The sequence below is a fragment of the Drosophila yakuba genome, chromosome 3L (assembly GCF_016746365.2).
Source record: "Drosophila yakuba strain Tai18E2 chromosome 3L, Prin_Dyak_Tai18E2_2.1, whole genome shotgun sequence".
Classification (NCBI taxonomy): domain Eukaryota; kingdom Metazoa; phylum Arthropoda; class Insecta; order Diptera; family Drosophilidae; genus Drosophila; species Drosophila yakuba.
In genome coordinates, this window is record NC_052529.2 from 16,267,326 (window position 1) to 16,284,366 (window position 17,041).

Genomic DNA, 17,041 nt, shown 5'->3' on the forward strand with positions numbered 1-17,041 from the left:
AAATACAATCTGACATCTGGATTAATCTAACCAACTTTTTAAATACCCTTGAAACTTGGAATTTAAATCATTGATTTAAAAATGGCGCATTACTTTCCAGTGTTCTATATAATTTACTTTTATTAACAATTATTCTAGTAAGAGCTTACCACTACAACAAATTTCGGTGTACTACAATACTGCCAATCACAAGCCATAAATTGATGGGAAATGTGCCGGAACTTGAATCCGTGTCCGTATTATTCCACCACTCCCAATTTCCGTTGTGGAAAGTAGGGTTAGCTCGTGAATCGGAATAGGGAACTCGGGCGCTGGGAATCGCCGTCTTCCGGATTTGTTCCACCTCATCGGCAAGTTGCTGCAGTTGGAGTGGATAGGTTTCGGCTAGGTTGTATCGCTCGCACGGATCTTTGGCCAGATCGAAAAAGCAGGGCGCCTTTAGGGGCTCACACTTGAATTGGGGCTCCAGAGGATTTAGCCCTTCAACAGGGGGGCACATTTCGGTGGCTTCGCTGCGCATCTGTCGGATGCGATCCTCTGTTAACCACCGATTTCCCAGTATGCTTTGAACATCCGAGGCCAGGACATGCTGTTCATAGCTTTCACTCAGAGGATGGTCCTCGTTAGTTTTCAGTTCACCCAACCAGTGATCGTATCTTCCTTGAAAGCTGCTACCGTTTATATACTTTAGAGTATCCTTCATGTACGATGAGTAGCCGAAAACCTCATCGAGTACATGAATCATGGTTCTCGGTTTCGGTTCCTCGTTGCCGCTCAGCATAGGCCAAAGATTAATACCGTCCAACGGAAGATCCTGCGGCAAGGATACCCCGGCAGCTCCTGCCAGTGTGGGCAGCCAGTCTATGGCATGTATCGCCTGGTTGGACACATATCCTCGCTCCTTCAGTAGAGGACTCCACAGAGCACCAGCCGATCGAATGCCACCCTCCCAGGGAGATTCCTTTTGCTAAAGGTAAAATAAACGAGTGTTCTAGTTGCATAGCATTCAATATATTCGCGGAATACTTACTCCTCGATAAGGGTAATTGGAACCCGCATTGGAATGGATGCCTATCGTGGGCGCTCCGTTGTCTGAGTAAAGCAGAATAATGCTGTTATTCAGCATGTCATTATCCTTCAAAGCACCAATTGTCTGAGCCACGCTCTTGTCCAGACTCGAAATCATACCTGTGGTGACCATTAGAAACCAGTTTACAAATACTGATTTGTCAAACGTGTTGTATTCACTTGCCAGCGTAAGTGCGTCGCTTGGGATCCCTGATGTGGGGAAACTTGGCCACCTCCTCCTCAGGAGCCTGCATTGGACTATCCTCGTTGCCCGTGTGCACCGCCAGATGGCTCATCACCATGAACAACGGCTTGCTCTTATCATGCTGCTCAATTATCCTTTTTGCCTCCGAAGTAAAGGCTTCCGTGGCGTATGTGCCATTTGCTTCGGGACAGGGCTCCAGATCCCGGCGGAAATCCAGTCCATGCGAGTAGTTTCTGTCGAGCATCCGCACCTGATGGTCATAATAGTCAATGTACCCATTGTAGTAGCCAAAGTGATGGTCGAATCCTCGCATTGTGGGCGTGAGATCCTTACGCCAGAAGCCCAAGTGCCACTTGCCCACCAAATGGGTCGAGTAGCCTGCATCCCGGAATATTTCGGGCATTAAACGCTCTCGCGAGGGAAGGCCCCACGGCTCGTCGGTGATAATCACAAAGTGTTGCATTCCTGAAAATATTTGAAAATTTGTATTTCAAATCGAATGATTATTTTTGATTTGTAGGTTCTATTTTACCTGTGTGGATGGGATATTTTCCGGTGAGCAAAGTAGCTCTGGATGGAGTGCAGAGGTTCGGGACATAATGCTTATTCAGCAAGATGCCATTGTAGGCCAGAGCATCTATATTCGGTGTAAGGATCTGGTTCGAGCCATGAAAACTCACGTCGTTCATGCCCTGGCATTGGAATGGCAATTCGCTTCTTATAACCATTCATATCAAATTCCTATTTATTGCCAACAACTTACCATGTCATCAATCAGTATTATAACTATGTTTGGTTTTGCGGAATATGCAGATCCGTATGCCAGGCTGACCATGGCACTCACTACCAGCAGTTCGTGGATTTTTGCAGTTGCCATTGTAATTGACACTCAGATAAATTCAAAGTCGATGCTATAAAAAATACACCAATTAGAAATAGGATATTCCTGAAGATTTAGTTTTATTCATCGTTATTACTTTAAAATCAGTTTATGATATGTATCCTAACATCTCTTAATGCTTATAACAATTTCGAACTGCAACTGCCAATTTTGTGAAATGAATGCATTAAGGAAGTGTTATTCCCGGTCATATGGTATTTTCGTTTCGTTTTCTTGATAGTTGTCTGCACATGTTTCGTATTAGTAAATAGTCAATACAAATGATTGAGATACGTCTTTAAAAACTCCTACTTAACGCACACAGCCGAAAGCACTAAAGTGTTGCAATATGTGGAAATTAGTAATATTTCACAGTTAGGCAGTATCTGTTGAGTTTTCCGCGCCATAATTGGCAATTGTATAATCGGCCATCTTCCACAGGTGCTGCCCCCAAGCTTCTTCCCCCTTGACCTCTTCCATTGTACTTGTGCTTGTGTAGTGCGCCATATGGCCAAAAAGTTCATTCAACCGTTCCAGCGACGGTGGTCGTTTTATTTTGGTGGCTTTAGCAACAATTGTTGGGACATTATATAAAACGAGAAACATTTGCAAGCTTGTGAGGAGTGTAATTTCTTTTCATCATGGCTAAAACTGTGTCTTAATTGTCGCAATAGGCCATAAAAAAGCTGGCAATCATGAAATTGAGTCAGATAAGCGAGACAAGCCATAAAATCTATGAGCTGTGCAATTGTTTTAGCATTTAGGCCGAGTTTTATTAACGCCACATCATTTTAATATAAAAACAATAACAAAAAAGTCGTGCGAAAAGTCGTGGAAGCTTTCCCCACGAAATGTGGATTGTGATTGAGAATGGGAACGCCCAGTGAGTAGGCGATGACCTTCACAGGTTTTTTATATCGTGACCTTGATAAAACACATGTTATGTAATTGATATCAAGTTAATCAGTCGCTATTGGAAAGGTTCTTAAGTATAAAGACCCCACAACTGACACTGACTTGTGCGATCAGAACAAGTTTTTTTTTTAGGATTTTGTCGATCTTGTATAAAAACCAACTTATAGTTATTTCCAAACACATTTTTTCTTAGCTCTAAGATAAATCAAAACGATGGCCAATCGTACTATTATTATTATTTAACGGCCCTTTTATGCGCTTTAAGAAAGTGGTTCTCAATTTTCAATCGTTTTAATTTTATTGAACCTCTTCAATTGTCATGAAGTAATCCGTTTTTTCAAGTGCTTTTCATTTCAATTAAAAACATTGATTTTTTATTAGGTTTTCATTAACCCAGAGTCTAGAGAGGTGTTTGCCATTTTAATATAAAACTGGTTCAGAGCTCAATGCTAACTGAAATTTCGTATATTTAATTAGTTGATGCTTTGTAATGATAAAATATCTTTTATAAATATTTTGAGTTACTATTAAGACTATTGGATTCAATTTGAAATATGAACGTGAAGAGTTCTTATTCACAACTGCATAAGTCACTGCATTTGGTGTGATCATCTTTATTCATGTCAATCCCATTAGTTAAATAGAACACTTGAACTTCGCGAACGTGGTATTTTAACTGTCCTAGCATCTTACACCTTATTTTGTAAACTTTATTGTTTTCCTACTGGATGGTACAGCGATGAAAAGTGATCGTCGACGATCCTTCTCCCAGCGACTTCTCCACTCGACTAAACGCTTCGCTGGATTTTGGCGCTTTTAAAGTGACAACGTTTTCGCCGACTCCGACGACTGTGACGTCACTAAGCGTGCGCGCAAAATAGTACTAAAAGTTATAGCTTACTGCTATAAAACAGCAACTTTGCAAAAGCAAAGCCTACTGCCAATAAAAGCAAAAGCAAAAGCAAAAGTTTAATGAACTTTTGAGAGGACGTTGTAAGATTGCGAGTTAAAATGTAAGCCAGTTTTTGATTTAATCTTTACTTTGATAGTTGACTTAGGTCAGGGTTCTTGTACCTCGTTCTTTGATAAGATGACTACGTTGCTAAACCACAAACTGGTTTGGATAGCTTCAATAAAGTTGATTAGTATTCCTGCCTTTGATTTGGTTCCAATTTGGCCTTACCCATATGCGTGCCAAGTTTGGAAGGTTGACCAATTCACATAATATTATAACATATTAGAACTCGCTAAATAAAAAAAACACTCTTTTATTTCCGCAAAAGCTCAAGTGAATCGGTCTATTTGTAAAAAGTAGTAGTAGTAAGAAGTATCGGTTTCAATTTTCCACCATATGTCATACTGCTTTTTTAAGGGGATTTTTTGTTGCTGGGGCTTTGCAAAAGTTTACAAGATCCTCCAAGTAACGGACTCGGGACTTTCCAATCCAAAAAAGTTACCAACAATCTAATCACAAAAGTCCCCCTCGATGAATTATTTACTATTAAATTTTAGATAATAAAGACCTATAAAAGCCGTTGGCAAATCAAAACGACGACAACACCTCGCTTCTCAACAATCGAATCATGTTCTCAGCCAAGAGTTCCGTAGTTGTGGCCGTGGTCCTCGTCCAGCTGGTGGCTCTTATCCAGGGAGGAGTCTACAGCCATGAGGACAAGTGGGTGTACCTGGACAAGACCATGGATCTACCGCACGAAGCGATTTTCGGTGGCTTCGATCCCGATGGTTACTACACCTACGTGGGTCGTGTCACATACAGCAGTAATATTCTGCCAGCACGAGTGGTTCCGGAACTGGGAAAGGCCACCTACAACACAGACACCTTGGGCAACCAAGCCTCCACCTACGAGGTTCTGGTGTCCAACGCCACAGTCAGCTACCACTGGATCCGCAGTTTCGATGGATTCCGGGAGAAGAACGCTGTATCTGTGGGAACCAACGCCGCCAACGACCGCGTCTTCATCTGCCGTGTTCGCTGTGATGGATCGGTCTTTATTGGAACTCTGTACCTTGCCAGCCGGATGTGCATCGTCAAGTACGAGAACTTCCCGCTCCGGCAGTACTCCAAGTACGAGATCCTCGTCCGCAAACGTCATGTAGCTGCCTTCTCCCCATTTGTTGATGGTTATATTGAACATTAAATGTTGAACAACTTAATAAATATTTATTAGAGTAATTTCCTTGCAATTTATTTATTTATATATTTATTTACATATATATGAGATTCAAATGTGAATTTAAATTCATTCACTCATTAACATAATCGCATAGAAAGAAATGCACTATAATTATTTACTTCTTTACTAAATTCATTACATATTTATACCTGTCACATTTGTTGAAAAGCTGTCGATTTTTATATGTCCGTCCGTTCGTCTGATTGTCCGTATGAATGCTGTAATCTCGGAAGCTATAAAAGCTAGAAAGTCGAGATCAGACATGCAGATTCCATAGTCGAGGAAATCGTCTATACGTTCTCTATTATTTTACCTCTATCCGCGATTATAAAAAATTAAGATCTAATGCTAATACGAATTATCTCACTTGAAAGGAGATAAGGTATTGTATAATAATACAAGTTTTATGGCGTTTCTAGCCCAAAGAAGCAATTACTCCGGTCATTTTTGTAAAATTAAATATCACGATGAACAATCAGCATAATCATCAGACCTTTGAAAAAAAAAACAATTTATCTAATCTATTAAATTACACCCAAAATAACGAGAAATAACCACAAAAATAAAAAAGCCATAAAGGCGGTCAGCAATTGGGAATGTGCAGCACATCTTCTTAGTCAACAGTTCCTAGTTCATTTGGTGATCCTCATCAGGGGAGCAGTCTATAGCACTGATGACAAATGGATCCTTGCCGACAGGACAAAGGATCTGCCGGACGAAGCAGAGCTGGGTGTCTTTGATTTCGAGGGCTACCACCATGAATCCGACAAATACGAGATACTGGTCAGACAACGCCAAGTGACTACGTTCATGACATTCGCTCTGTAGATTGCGTTATTGTATACTGAATGCAAGCAAGTGAAATTTATAATTATCGGTAAAATATGTTTCGCGTTCTAATTGATTTATCATGTTAGATAAGATGAAAACTGTGGATTTTTGTGTTCGTTAGGAGGGGAAATCATTACCACTTTCAAACATGAAAATTTCACAAACATAATAAAATAAATAATAACACTATATCATTTAGTATGTATTAGAGGAGTACGTTATAAAGGTATTCCTTGAAACAATGTTTAATGTATGTGATAATATCTTTGATCGTTTAAAACATTTGTGAGATGCAACGATTAAAAAAGAACATTATTATAAAAAAGTTATCTTATATTGTCTGGTTCAAAATACATTAGAGTAAAACAAGCTACTCGTACTTTCAGTTTATTTGTATCAAGATATATTTTGACGTGAATAGCTACTAACTTGCTTTTTAACTTGAATAGGGGTTATTTCAGTCAGACTATGCTCTTTACCAATGGTGACTTAAGGCATAAGTACATATATTTAAAAATATTATGAAATGACTTAAAGGGGGATTTTTTCTTCAAATATCTGTTATTTTTAAAGAGTGCAATAAAACTACGATGTCTAAGCGCACTTCATATGTTAGTCACCGAAACAGATGCTATCAGTACCAATCTTTCGATAGCGATAAGTTCAATTGGAGTCGAAAGATAAGAAGGCGACTATAAAAGCAGTTAAGTCACTGGCGAGATACTCAAAGTGAATCCAGCAGTCCGTCAAGATGTACAAAGTTGCCTGTGCGGTTTTGGCCTTGTTCGCAGTTGCCTACGCTGTGCCCTCGGCTTATGGTGAGAACCAATAATCCAGAAGGTTATCTGAAACCTATTAATATAGCTTTTTCAAACAGATACCGAGCACGTGTGGAAGGCGGGGAACCTGTCCTACGTTATTCCCTATAATGCTGTTGTAGGTGGCTTCGACCCCTACGGATTCAACACATATGTTGGTCGTGTTAAGTACGTGAATGATATTCTGCCGGCTCGAGTTGTTGCGGAAACTGGCACCGCTTACTTCAATACCGAAACCGCGTCCTCGAAGCTTCTTGTATACGACATCCTAGTGGCTGAGCGAGATGTGAACTACGTGTGGGTCAGGAGCTTTGATGGATTCTATGAAAATGGAGCCGTTGCCGTGGGCACAACACTCAAAAATGAGCGGGTGTTTTGCTGCCGTGCCAAGGCCGATGGAGGTATCCTAATCGGGACCCTTCTTCTCAGCAGCCAGAAGCTTTGCATCATCAAGCACGAGAGCTTGGCCCTGCGAAAGTTTGACAAATACGAAGTTCTGGTAGCCCAGCCCAAGGGCAATGGGACATACTACTAGATTCCGGTCTCTGATATCCCGAAACCCTATTAAAAAAATAAATAAAACATAATTTATGTCAAATATATACCGAATAGCAATTATTTAACTGTTTTAAATGAATCAAAAATGTATTTGTTTGGTAAATGGACGGACTTTAAAACAAATAACTTTCATAAATTACTAGACTAATTTCATAAAAAGTGATTTCCAGGACAGAACCAAAGAACCCTTGACAGAACCCTGTTGTCTAATTCTTCTATAAGATATTCGTTGTTTATTTTATAAATTAAAAATCAAACACTAGTGGAGTTAATCGACTATCAGATACCCATTACTCAGTTTGTGTAAGTGCAAACGAGAAATATAAAATTTTTTTCTGACATATTAAAAGAAATTGAAAAAAATTATTACAATTAAAAAAATTCAAAAGTAAGGAAGTTTGGGTGGTTAATGGGCAGGACGTGGAAGTCAAACATTTTCTTCTTTTGTTTTTTGTGCCAATTTTTATCGATAACTGAGTACTGGGTATCTTTTATTAATAGCTAGAAGAGCTGTTCTTGATAACAGTATTTGCCTTGATTTCAGTGTCGTAAATTAAAAAGGTTAAATACTTTCTAAGCCACTTTGATTGGCAGAAAGCTATTTTGCTAGGGTTTCATTTAATTTGACGAGGTTTCGAGGTGACTGATTAGAAAAAAAGGTAGATTGGCTATTTCACACTAGATCCATTTGGACATTTCTTAGAAATGATTATTGATAGTTAAAATATAAGTCACAAAGTATCACAGTGTTTATAGTGAGTTATCTTCACAAGCTAAATGGCCAAGGCTTTGCCTTTGAAAATAAATTAGCAATAAAGTAAGAATAAAATATATACTGCCTATCCTGGTTTTTATTAATTTATCGAATGCAGATTAACTTTGCTAACAAATTTTAATTTAATATTTTACCTACAGACAAATTTGTATTTTATGAATACACCGGCTTGTGAGTATGAATACCACCAAGAGGGTAAAGACTTTCAGTCCTCCGATTGTCCCTGAACTGGAAGCCATCTCGTCCTGCCACCAGGTCCACTCATTATGGTAAAATCTGGGGTCGCAGTCGGGATCCCCTGGTTTATTGTTGGGAGGATGTGACTGTTTGGCAAATTGCTGGATCCGGGCCCAAAGATCCAGAAAGGTCGTCGAGTTTTTATACTCTGCATATAGGTTGCTCCGCTCGCAAGGATCGGCTTCGATGTCGAAGAGACAGGGTGCCTCGAGTGGCAAGCAGGGTCTGACTCCATTCGCAGTATCCGGACATTCAATACTGGCCTGATCTCTTAATTCGCTGATGTTGCGCTCTCCGAAGGACACCTGCTGCAATTGCCGCCACACACTAGTATTCCGAACGAGTTCCTCGTATACCGCGGCGCGAGGATCCACTTCACTGGTTTCCCTGTGACCAAGCCACCCGTCATAGAGACCCTGATTGGTAGTGCCGCTAATGACCTTCCACTTGCCACGCGTGTAGGACAAATGCGGCATCGCCACGTCCTCATCAATCACATGGACAATCTCCCGCTCTACAGATTCGTATCCGTACTTGAGGGCAGACCACAGATTCAATCCGTCCAAATGGAGCGCCGGATCCGGGGATATTCCGGCTCCTGCCGCCAATGTAGGCAACAGGTCGCCAATGTAGATCTGCTGCTTCCACACACTTCCCAGCCGCTCGAACTCAGTGCTCCAAATGGCCGCCGAGGATCTCAGAGCACCCTCCCAGGGCGAATCCTTTTGCTAAAATATATACAAATAAATTAACTAAAAGTTAAGTACACATATGATGTATATGTAGTTCTGGCATATAAATAAATGTGGGATTAAATGTAAATTGATAATACGACTTACCCCCCTCAGTGGATAGTTAGAGGCAGTCGTAGAGTGCTGTCCCTGTGTTGGCCCACCATTATCGGACAGGAAGAGTACGATGCTGTTTTGGAGCATTTCCTGACGAGCTAGAGCATCGATCACATATCCCACACTTTGATCCAGCTTGGAAACCATTGCGGCGTAGTAGCGATGCGTTTTATTGCCAATGTATTCGAATCGGGAGACCTCCTCTGCTGGTGCCTGCATGGGATTATCATCATTTGCAGCATGGGGAGCCAGGTGATTCAAAAGTAGAAAAAGGGGCTGGCTACTATTTTTCGATCCATGATCCTCAATTTCCTTCACGGCAGCATCGGTGAGCACATCGGTGATATAGCGTCCCACATGATCGTGGGTGGATTTAAGATTGTCGCGGAAATCGTGCCCATTGTATCCCTTATTCTGACAAAAGAAAACAACAATATTAAAGATTTCAATGAAATACAATAAAACCAATCGGTTCTGTCCGTCCGTATTAACGTATAATACAAATATGTACTTGTATTAGATAAGTTAAGTAGAAGTTCATTTGTCAAGATGTTATCTTACCTGTTGTTCATAACTCTGGGTGTAGTAGTCCACATAGGCCCCAAGGTATCCGAAATGCCGATCGAAGCCCCTTTGCGTAGGTGTAAAATTACGCTGTGAAAATCCCAAATGCCACTTTCCCAGGAGACTTGTTCGATAACCGTTTTCCCGGAAAATCTCCGCCATGGTAGTCTCATTGAGGGGAAGACCCCAAGGCTGATCGTTCACAATCACATAATGCTGCATTCCTAAAAAAGATAGTTATAGGATCACTTGGTGAGATATCTCTCCTAATTTGTTATAATTAAAGTTCGAGAATTATCTTAGACTAAACTTGCCCGTATTTATAGGATATTTTCCAGTCAGAAGAGCTGCTCTACTGGGTGTGCACATTGGAGCGACATAGAGATTATTAAGGATCACTCCGCTATAGGCCAAAGCATCAATGTTGGGAGTGAGGAAGTTATTGGAGCCGCGAAAGCTAACGTCGTCGAAACCCTGTCGGAAACTGGTGCTAAGTGGTATTTAGCTTCAATAACCATCACGTAGGCCCTACCAGATCATCTGCCATTATAATGATGATATTGGGCTTATCGGATGTGGCAATTATGCCATTTGATAAGGCAATACATAAAACAAAGCCAGTTATCAACGAATTAGCACTGCTGAATCTATCCAGATGAGTTGACATCGCCGTGAATGGAGTGAGCAAGATGTGGGACAGCTAGTATAAAACAAACAAATGAGAATTAGTGCTTATAGGCGTTTAACAAAATTATCATTCCAAATGGGCCACAAGTCAGCGGGTAACTCTCTGTTTATGATGGATGAGCTCTTTAGATCGTTCCGGATATATTAGCATAATTACTTTTTAAAATTTAACCAATTTGGGGAAGCTTTTCATAGTAAATATTGGGAATTTTCTGCCGCTTAACTACTTATCAATTCAATAACAGCTAGTTGAAAAATAAATAAAGTACATCCAATATAAATACTGATAGACAGTACGCAAACATCGAGGCAATGTGCACTCAGGCAAATGTTTTCAACAAATTGGGCGTAATTAAAGATCACAGCTTCACAAATACGCAAATATGCAAATGAGATGACTCTGGAAGTTAGTTAATTAGGAAGTTGGTAATGATCACTGCTAATACAGCAAAATTTTTTTTATGATGTTTATACATATACTTACATATATGTACGTAATACTTATATTTAAATTAAAGCAATAAGTTTTTGTTTTTTAAAAGAAAACATTTGTTTTTCATAATAAAATAAAATGCAAAAAAAAATATTTATTTTACAAGTTTACAAGTTTAACATAAATAGTAGATAATCATAAGTTATTATCACATTAATCAATAAGTTACATTTTAAACATGAACAGTTGCAGCTTGTTTATTGCACACACATAAACATATATTTTACTTTCCCTAATTATTTTCAAATGCCAGTCCAAACCAATTGATATACAATTTAAAATTGTATTTGTACCTGGCGGAAATTTATTTCCAAATCTTTTAATTCTGTTCTCACACTTTTATTATCAGACAAGCTGAAAAAAGTACTCACCAAAATCAAATAAAAGGAATCCAAATAACAATAGACTTATCAGCTGGATTCGTGCATGACAATTTCACTCACTGATTTACGCGATCGAGGTAATAGTTCCCCTAATTCCAATCTCTGTTCCGCCGGACACGAAGTGCGGAGAGCAACTAAATAGCCACTGAGAATATTTGAGGCTGCCTTAATAGCCAGTTACCGGTTAATATATATATCCCATCCAAATTAACATCAAACCAGCTTTGGAGTGGGTGGTACCAAGAGAAGAGAGAGCTGATTCAAAAGAGATATGTATAGATATGTATGTACGTTCCTCTTAACGTAAACGTATCTGCAAGACAGATATGCTGCATACTTTTAGGCGATATAAACTTTTACATTTAAAACTTGCTATACCCGTTAATGGTAGTGTAAATGAGTATTATAGAATCGGTTAAGTGACACTCGAGATCTCGGCAACTATAAAAGCCAAAAAGTTTGGATTGGGCATGCTTTCTTAAGTAACACCTAAATTAAATTTTATACATTTGCAAAGGCTATAAAGGACACACTTGCGATTATATAAGGTATACGGATATACATTCATACATACATATACTGGTCGGAAACGCTTCCTTCTTCCTGTTACATACTTGACAACGAATCTAGTATACCCTTTTACTCTACGATTAACGGGTATAATTACACATAACATATATGTACCATTATATGTGCATACCCGTTGCTGTTAGATTAATATTACATTTTAAATTAGAAATGATCTGTTAATTGGGATTTATATTTTATTTTGCCCATCATTTTCAATTTATTAATAGAAGAGAGTTACATACATAAGTCGAATTCATTCACCTCCGCCCTCATCACCACCGTCATCTCCGCCTCCACCACCGCCTCCACCGCCACCACCACCACCACCGTTACCACCACCACCACCGTTACCACCACCACCACCGTTACCACCACCACCACCGTTACCACCGCCACCACCGCCACCACCAATAATGTTCCTCCAGGCTTTCTTCATCCAGCTCCAAATCCTTTTGCCCCAATTCCATAGCCACCCAAAAGTTCTGGGTTGCATTTCTCTATTCATCATGCCCCTGATCAATGATGTAGTGTCGTTGCTAACTTCTGTTTTGAATATATCAGAATGCATGCAATCTGTCACAGGTTCCGTGTCATCGCATAAATGTTGAAATTTGCCATTAATCCCAGTGGTGCAATATGTTCCAGATTTTCCGGAATACTCGTATAGAAACGAGTTCTTCTTAGGTGAACAGCTATACAGGCAGGTGAGCCATTGGTGAGTCCATCCGTCTTTTTCGATTCTAGCTATGGCACAGCCTAATCGGTTACTGGGTCCCACCATCATTCTTAGGAAGTGCCCAACCTCCTTTCTTAAATCGAGAAATATTAGTTGGCCATGAATTAGATTAAGTTAAGTAGTTAAGCAGTCTAAGTTAAGGATATCGCTTACTTATCCGGGGACAATCCATTAATTAGACTATATGCAGAAACGTGCTTGTACTGATCGTACCACGCATTCAGTTGCGATCGAACTATCCTGGATGTATCCTGGGTCCCCTTGAACTTGTTATATACCGTGTTATAGCCTGGAGACGAAAACTCTTCTGTGGATATGCAGTGGTCTGTGGGTTGGAGATCGCAGCGTTTTACCAAGAGTGTAGCCAAAAAAGCCAAGTCGTGGTCCCAATTCAACTTAAGCATGCGGGCTGCAATGGGCAGCTTGTGCAATTGGCCACCGGCCACCATATCGCGAAATGTGTTATGATAGTTCAGAATGAAATTTCTTATATGCTGGGGTATTGAAACAATTGTTGGCTCTTTTCCGCACTTTGGCGACCAGTTCTGCAATACAAACAAAAGTTACTCATGTAATAGAAGTGACAAGAATATATTCACAAAATTATGTTGGCATACCGTTTAAAATTGGCATAAAAAAATTATTGATATTTAAATAAATCGAAAAAAAATTTAAATTTGTTGGTGTGGTGGTTATGGGCGGCTTGTAGGCATGGCCAACATTTTCAGGATGTCAATAGAAATTGAAAAGACAAATGAGAAATTTAAATGTAATATTCAAAACTGCGGGCGTGGCAGTTTACGGAGCTTTAAAGGCGTTAGAGTGGGCGCGGCAACAGGGCTAGCGACACAGTCGTCGTTTGGAGTGGGGAATGGATTTACTTGAACCCTTACCCCACTAATATTGCAGCCAATATGTGGCAGTTTTTTATCCGCTGGGCAGTTTTTTAAATGGCAATAGTTTGTTTCTGGCAGCAGAAAGACCAGATTCAGACTGAATATGAGCAGCAATCCGGCTGCAACGCAAGGACAACTCCACATCTTCACTATCGTTTTAAAACTAACATTGTTGGCTATTATTCGGTGTTGAAATTAGCTAAGATTATTAGATTAAGCTTGCTTCATTATGACCAAGTGTGACTTAATAGTATGAATGTATTTCGCTTGTTTCATGCTGCAAATGAAAACAAGAAAGATTCCAAAGATTCACCTGCTGCTGAGCTGCGAACGAAAAAATTTCTGAATTTTTATTGAAAATTTGTCATTTTTAAAAACCGATAACAATTTAAAAGACTAATAGAAAAATGCAAGAAAATAAAAAAGAAATTCAAAAGTGTACGTTGCGTGGGCTTGTGCCTTGCAAATGGATTAATACTAAAAGTCGATAGATATAAGTTAACGACAATAATGCAGTAGAAATGACAGGAAAATATTTACAAAACAAGAGAAAACGCTATAGTCGAGTTCCCCGGCTATCTGATACCTGTTACTTAGCTGGTGGAAGTGCGAAGGAGACTCTTCAACACTAACAGTTCTTGGCGGTTTTTGACAAATCGATAGAAATTTACAAGACTAATACAAAAATGAAAAAATATCAAAACATTTTTCAAAAGTGTGGGCGGGGCAGTTTTGGGCGGTTTGTGGGTAGGCGTGGCAACATGAATCGACAAACTTGCGCTGCTCCTATGTCTCTGGAATCTGTATGCTTAATCTCAACTTTCTAGCTTTTGTACTTCCTGAGATCTCGACGTTCATACGGACAGACGGACATGGCCAAATCGACTCGGCTATTGATCCTGATCAAGAATATATATACTTTATATGGTCGGAAACGCTCCCTTCTGCCTGTTACTTACTTTTCAACGAATCTAGTATACCCTTTTACTCTACGAGTAACGGGTATAAATATGAAGCATTATCCCAAGAATAGACCATTTAACCGATAAACAAAGAAAAACATGGACCAACTAGCAAAAAAGTATCCGACACTATTTGCTAAAACAGACGAAAGACTTACATACACCACAAATGTCAAGGCAGAGATCAGAACAAGTACAGACACACCAGTGTTTTCCAATGCCTCTCAGAGAGGAGGTGAACAAACAGGTCAAAGAATTATTGGATGACGGAGTGTGGGTTGTTCCAAAAAAAGCAGACGCACCAGGTGAAAAGAAATATCGTATGGTCATCGATTATAGGAAACTTAACAAGGTGACTATAGCGGATAAATACCCCTTACCCGATATTATCTTTAGTAAAATCCACCCAAAATCTCGAAAAAATTTTCAGAATCTTGCAAGAAGCTAACATGAAATGCCAGTTAGACAAGAGCGACTTCTTCAAACCCAGAGTAGAGTGGGTTTTGTCATATTAGACAAAGGTATCGAGACAAATCCGAATAAAGTGTTGGCCATAGCCAATTAACCTCAGCCTAAAACGCTGAAAGAACTACGAGCATTTCTTGGCTTAGCTATTTATTACAGAAAATTCGTTAAAGATTTCGCTAAGATGGCAAAACCACTTAGCTCCCTTTTAAGAGGGCAAGATGGACGTGTGTCCAAGAGAGAGTCTGCAAAGAAATAAATTGACCTTAATCAAAAAGATACCGCCGGTACCGTCCTGGGTTGGACATCGCCGGCCGAAACGGTGAAGGATACGATTTCCCCATTGACGCAGATCAGTTTTCGTGGGTGGGATCGGCCATGACGCTGGGTGCCGCCTGTGTGTGCATTCCCATTGGCTTCCTGATCAATATGATTGGCCGAAAGTGGACCATGCTGTTGCTGGTGCTGCCCTTCATCCTGGGTTGGGTCATGCTCATCTGGGCGTCCAATCTGGGTATGCTGTATGCCTCCCGTTTCATCCTCGGTATCGCCGGTGGAGCCTTCTGTGTGACCGCTCCCATGTACACGGGTGAGATTGCCCAGAAGGAAATTCGCGGAACGCTGGGCAGCTTCTTCCAGCTGATGATAACCATTGGTATCTTGTTCGTCTATGCCGTCGGAGCTGGTGTGAACATATTCTGGTTGAGCGTCATTTGTGGCATTTTGCCCCTCGTCTTTGGAGTCATCTTCTTCTTCATGCCAGAATCGCCCACCTACTTGGTTTCAAAGATCGGTCGGAGAACGCCATTAAGTCCATTCAATGGCTGCGTGGCAAGGAATACGACTACGAGCCAGAGCTGGCGGAGCTGCGTGAAATCGATCGGGAAACCAAGGCCAGCAAGGTGAACGTGTGGGCTGCCCTGAACCGTCCCGTCACTCGGAAGGCTCCACCCTGGTTGTGGATAAACTGGGCCGTCGCATCCTTCTGTTGGCTTCTGGAATTGCCATGGCCATTTCCACCACCGCCATTGGAGTGTACTTCTACCTCCAGGACCAGAACATCAATCAAGTGGCAAATCTGGGCTGGCTCCCAGTGGGGAGCTTGTGTCTGTTCATCATCATGTTCTCGATTGGCTATGGACCGGTGCCATGGCTGATGATGGGAGAGCTCTTTGCCACCGACATTAAGGGATTCGCTGGATCGCTGGCCGGAACATCCAACTGGCTATTGGCCTTTGTGATTACCAAGACGTTTGTGAACTTGAACGAGGGCATGGGCATTGGCGGAACCTTCTGGCTCTTCGCTGGTCTGACTGTTCTGGGAGTGATATTCGTTTTCTTCGCCGTGCCGGAAACGAAGGGCAAGAGTCTTAATGAGATTCAGCAGGAGCTGGCTGGCAACCGGTCGACTCCTGAAGCTATTCCCGCGGAAAAGTAAAGGAACACCTATATCCACCTGTGTAGCCAGAAACACAAATCGCAATTTGCAAACCGGAAGGCGAAAGACGGACCGGAAATCACTGTTAACTTGCTGTTAATATATTATACATTCGATTTAAGTTCGCGTTGAGTGCAAGTCTTTTGGCGTTTTCGATGGATGAATTTGTTTATAGAATTTAATATCCGCATAGATTTTCGGTTAAGTATAGCAGATTCAGATAAAGATGAAGAAAATTGCAGGAAACTATAACTAAGAGCGAAGACTGAAGGTCAACTGCGGAAAAGCCGCGATATTTTTTATTTTGCAGGCATAGAAAAGACAACAGCAATTTAAGAAAAAACATATATACATACCTATATATATCCATATAATGTATGTATGCTTATTTAGTGTTATTCATTCAACCAACGAAATCTGTTTTACAAAATTTTATGGCATACTTGCATTTGTTCGGATTTTTACGGTGTTTGCAAGCATTTGTTCGATAATTCGTAATCTAATTGTACTATATTGT

General features: G+C 40.4%; 5 protein-coding genes and 1 pseudogene across 6 annotated transcripts; 3 read left to right on the plus strand and 3 right to left on the minus strand.

Moving 5' to 3' along the window:
- Positions 1 to 93: 93 nt before the first annotated feature.
- LOC6534266 (arylsulfatase B) lies at positions 94 to 3,871 on the minus strand. Of its 2 annotated transcripts, none has more exons than XM_002094911.3 (6): positions 3,794 to 3,871; positions 2,037 to 2,184; positions 1,806 to 1,965; positions 1,253 to 1,738; positions 1,031 to 1,188; positions 94 to 967 (listed from the first exon to the last, which is right to left on the minus strand). In XM_002094911.3, the coding sequence occupies exons 2-6, from the start codon at positions 2,148 to 2,150 to the stop codon at positions 152 to 154; spliced, it is 1,734 nt and encodes a 577-aa protein (XP_002094947.1). In that variant the 5' UTR covers positions 2,151 to 2,184; positions 3,794 to 3,871; the 3' UTR covers positions 94 to 151. The 2 variants fall into 2 exon arrangements, with proteins under 2 accessions (XP_002094947.1, XP_039229752.1); XM_039373818.1 differs by having other exon boundaries at positions 3,762 to 3,858.
- Positions 3,872 to 4,609: 738 nt separating this feature from the next.
- Positions 4,610 to 5,262, plus strand: LOC6534267. The gene has a single exon (XM_002094912.3). It carries the CDS (start codon positions 4,652 to 4,654, stop codon positions 5,225 to 5,227), a length of 576 nt encoding a protein of 191 aa, XP_002094948.1. The 5' UTR covers positions 4,610 to 4,651; the 3' UTR covers positions 5,228 to 5,262.
- Positions 5,263 to 6,800: 1,538 nt separating this feature from the next.
- Positions 6,801 to 7,530, plus strand: LOC6534268. Its single transcript, XM_002094913.3, has 2 exons — positions 6,801 to 6,912; positions 6,972 to 7,530. The coding sequence occupies exons 1-2, from the start codon at positions 6,846 to 6,848 to the stop codon at positions 7,445 to 7,447; spliced, it is 543 nt and encodes a 180-aa protein (XP_002094949.1). The 5' UTR covers positions 6,801 to 6,845; the 3' UTR covers positions 7,448 to 7,530.
- A 771-nt stretch (positions 7,531 to 8,301) lies between these two features.
- Positions 8,302 to 11,591, minus strand: LOC6534269 (arylsulfatase B). The gene is made up of 6 exons (XM_002094914.4): positions 11,446 to 11,591; positions 10,427 to 10,594; positions 10,209 to 10,368; positions 9,892 to 10,118; positions 9,322 to 9,744; positions 8,302 to 9,210 (listed from the first exon to the last, which is right to left on the minus strand). The coding sequence occupies exons 2-6, from the start codon at positions 10,559 to 10,561 to the stop codon at positions 8,380 to 8,382; spliced, it is 1,776 nt and encodes a 591-aa protein (XP_002094950.1). The 5' UTR covers positions 10,562 to 10,594; positions 11,446 to 11,591; the 3' UTR covers positions 8,302 to 8,379.
- A 612-nt stretch (positions 11,592 to 12,203) lies between these two features.
- LOC26534890 (antigen 5 like allergen Cul n 1) lies at positions 12,204 to 13,831 on the minus strand. Its single transcript, XM_015195052.3, has 3 exons — positions 13,657 to 13,831; positions 12,917 to 13,308; positions 12,204 to 12,836 (listed from the first exon to the last, which is right to left on the minus strand). Exons 1-3 carry the CDS (start codon positions 13,801 to 13,803, stop codon positions 12,281 to 12,283), a joined length of 1,095 nt encoding a protein of 364 aa, XP_015050538.2. The 5' UTR covers positions 13,804 to 13,831; the 3' UTR covers positions 12,204 to 12,280.
- A 1,439-nt stretch (positions 13,832 to 15,270) lies between these two features.
- LOC6534271 lies at positions 15,271 to 16,615 on the plus strand (annotated as a pseudogene).
- The last annotated feature ends 426 nt before the right edge of the window (positions 16,616 to 17,041 follow it).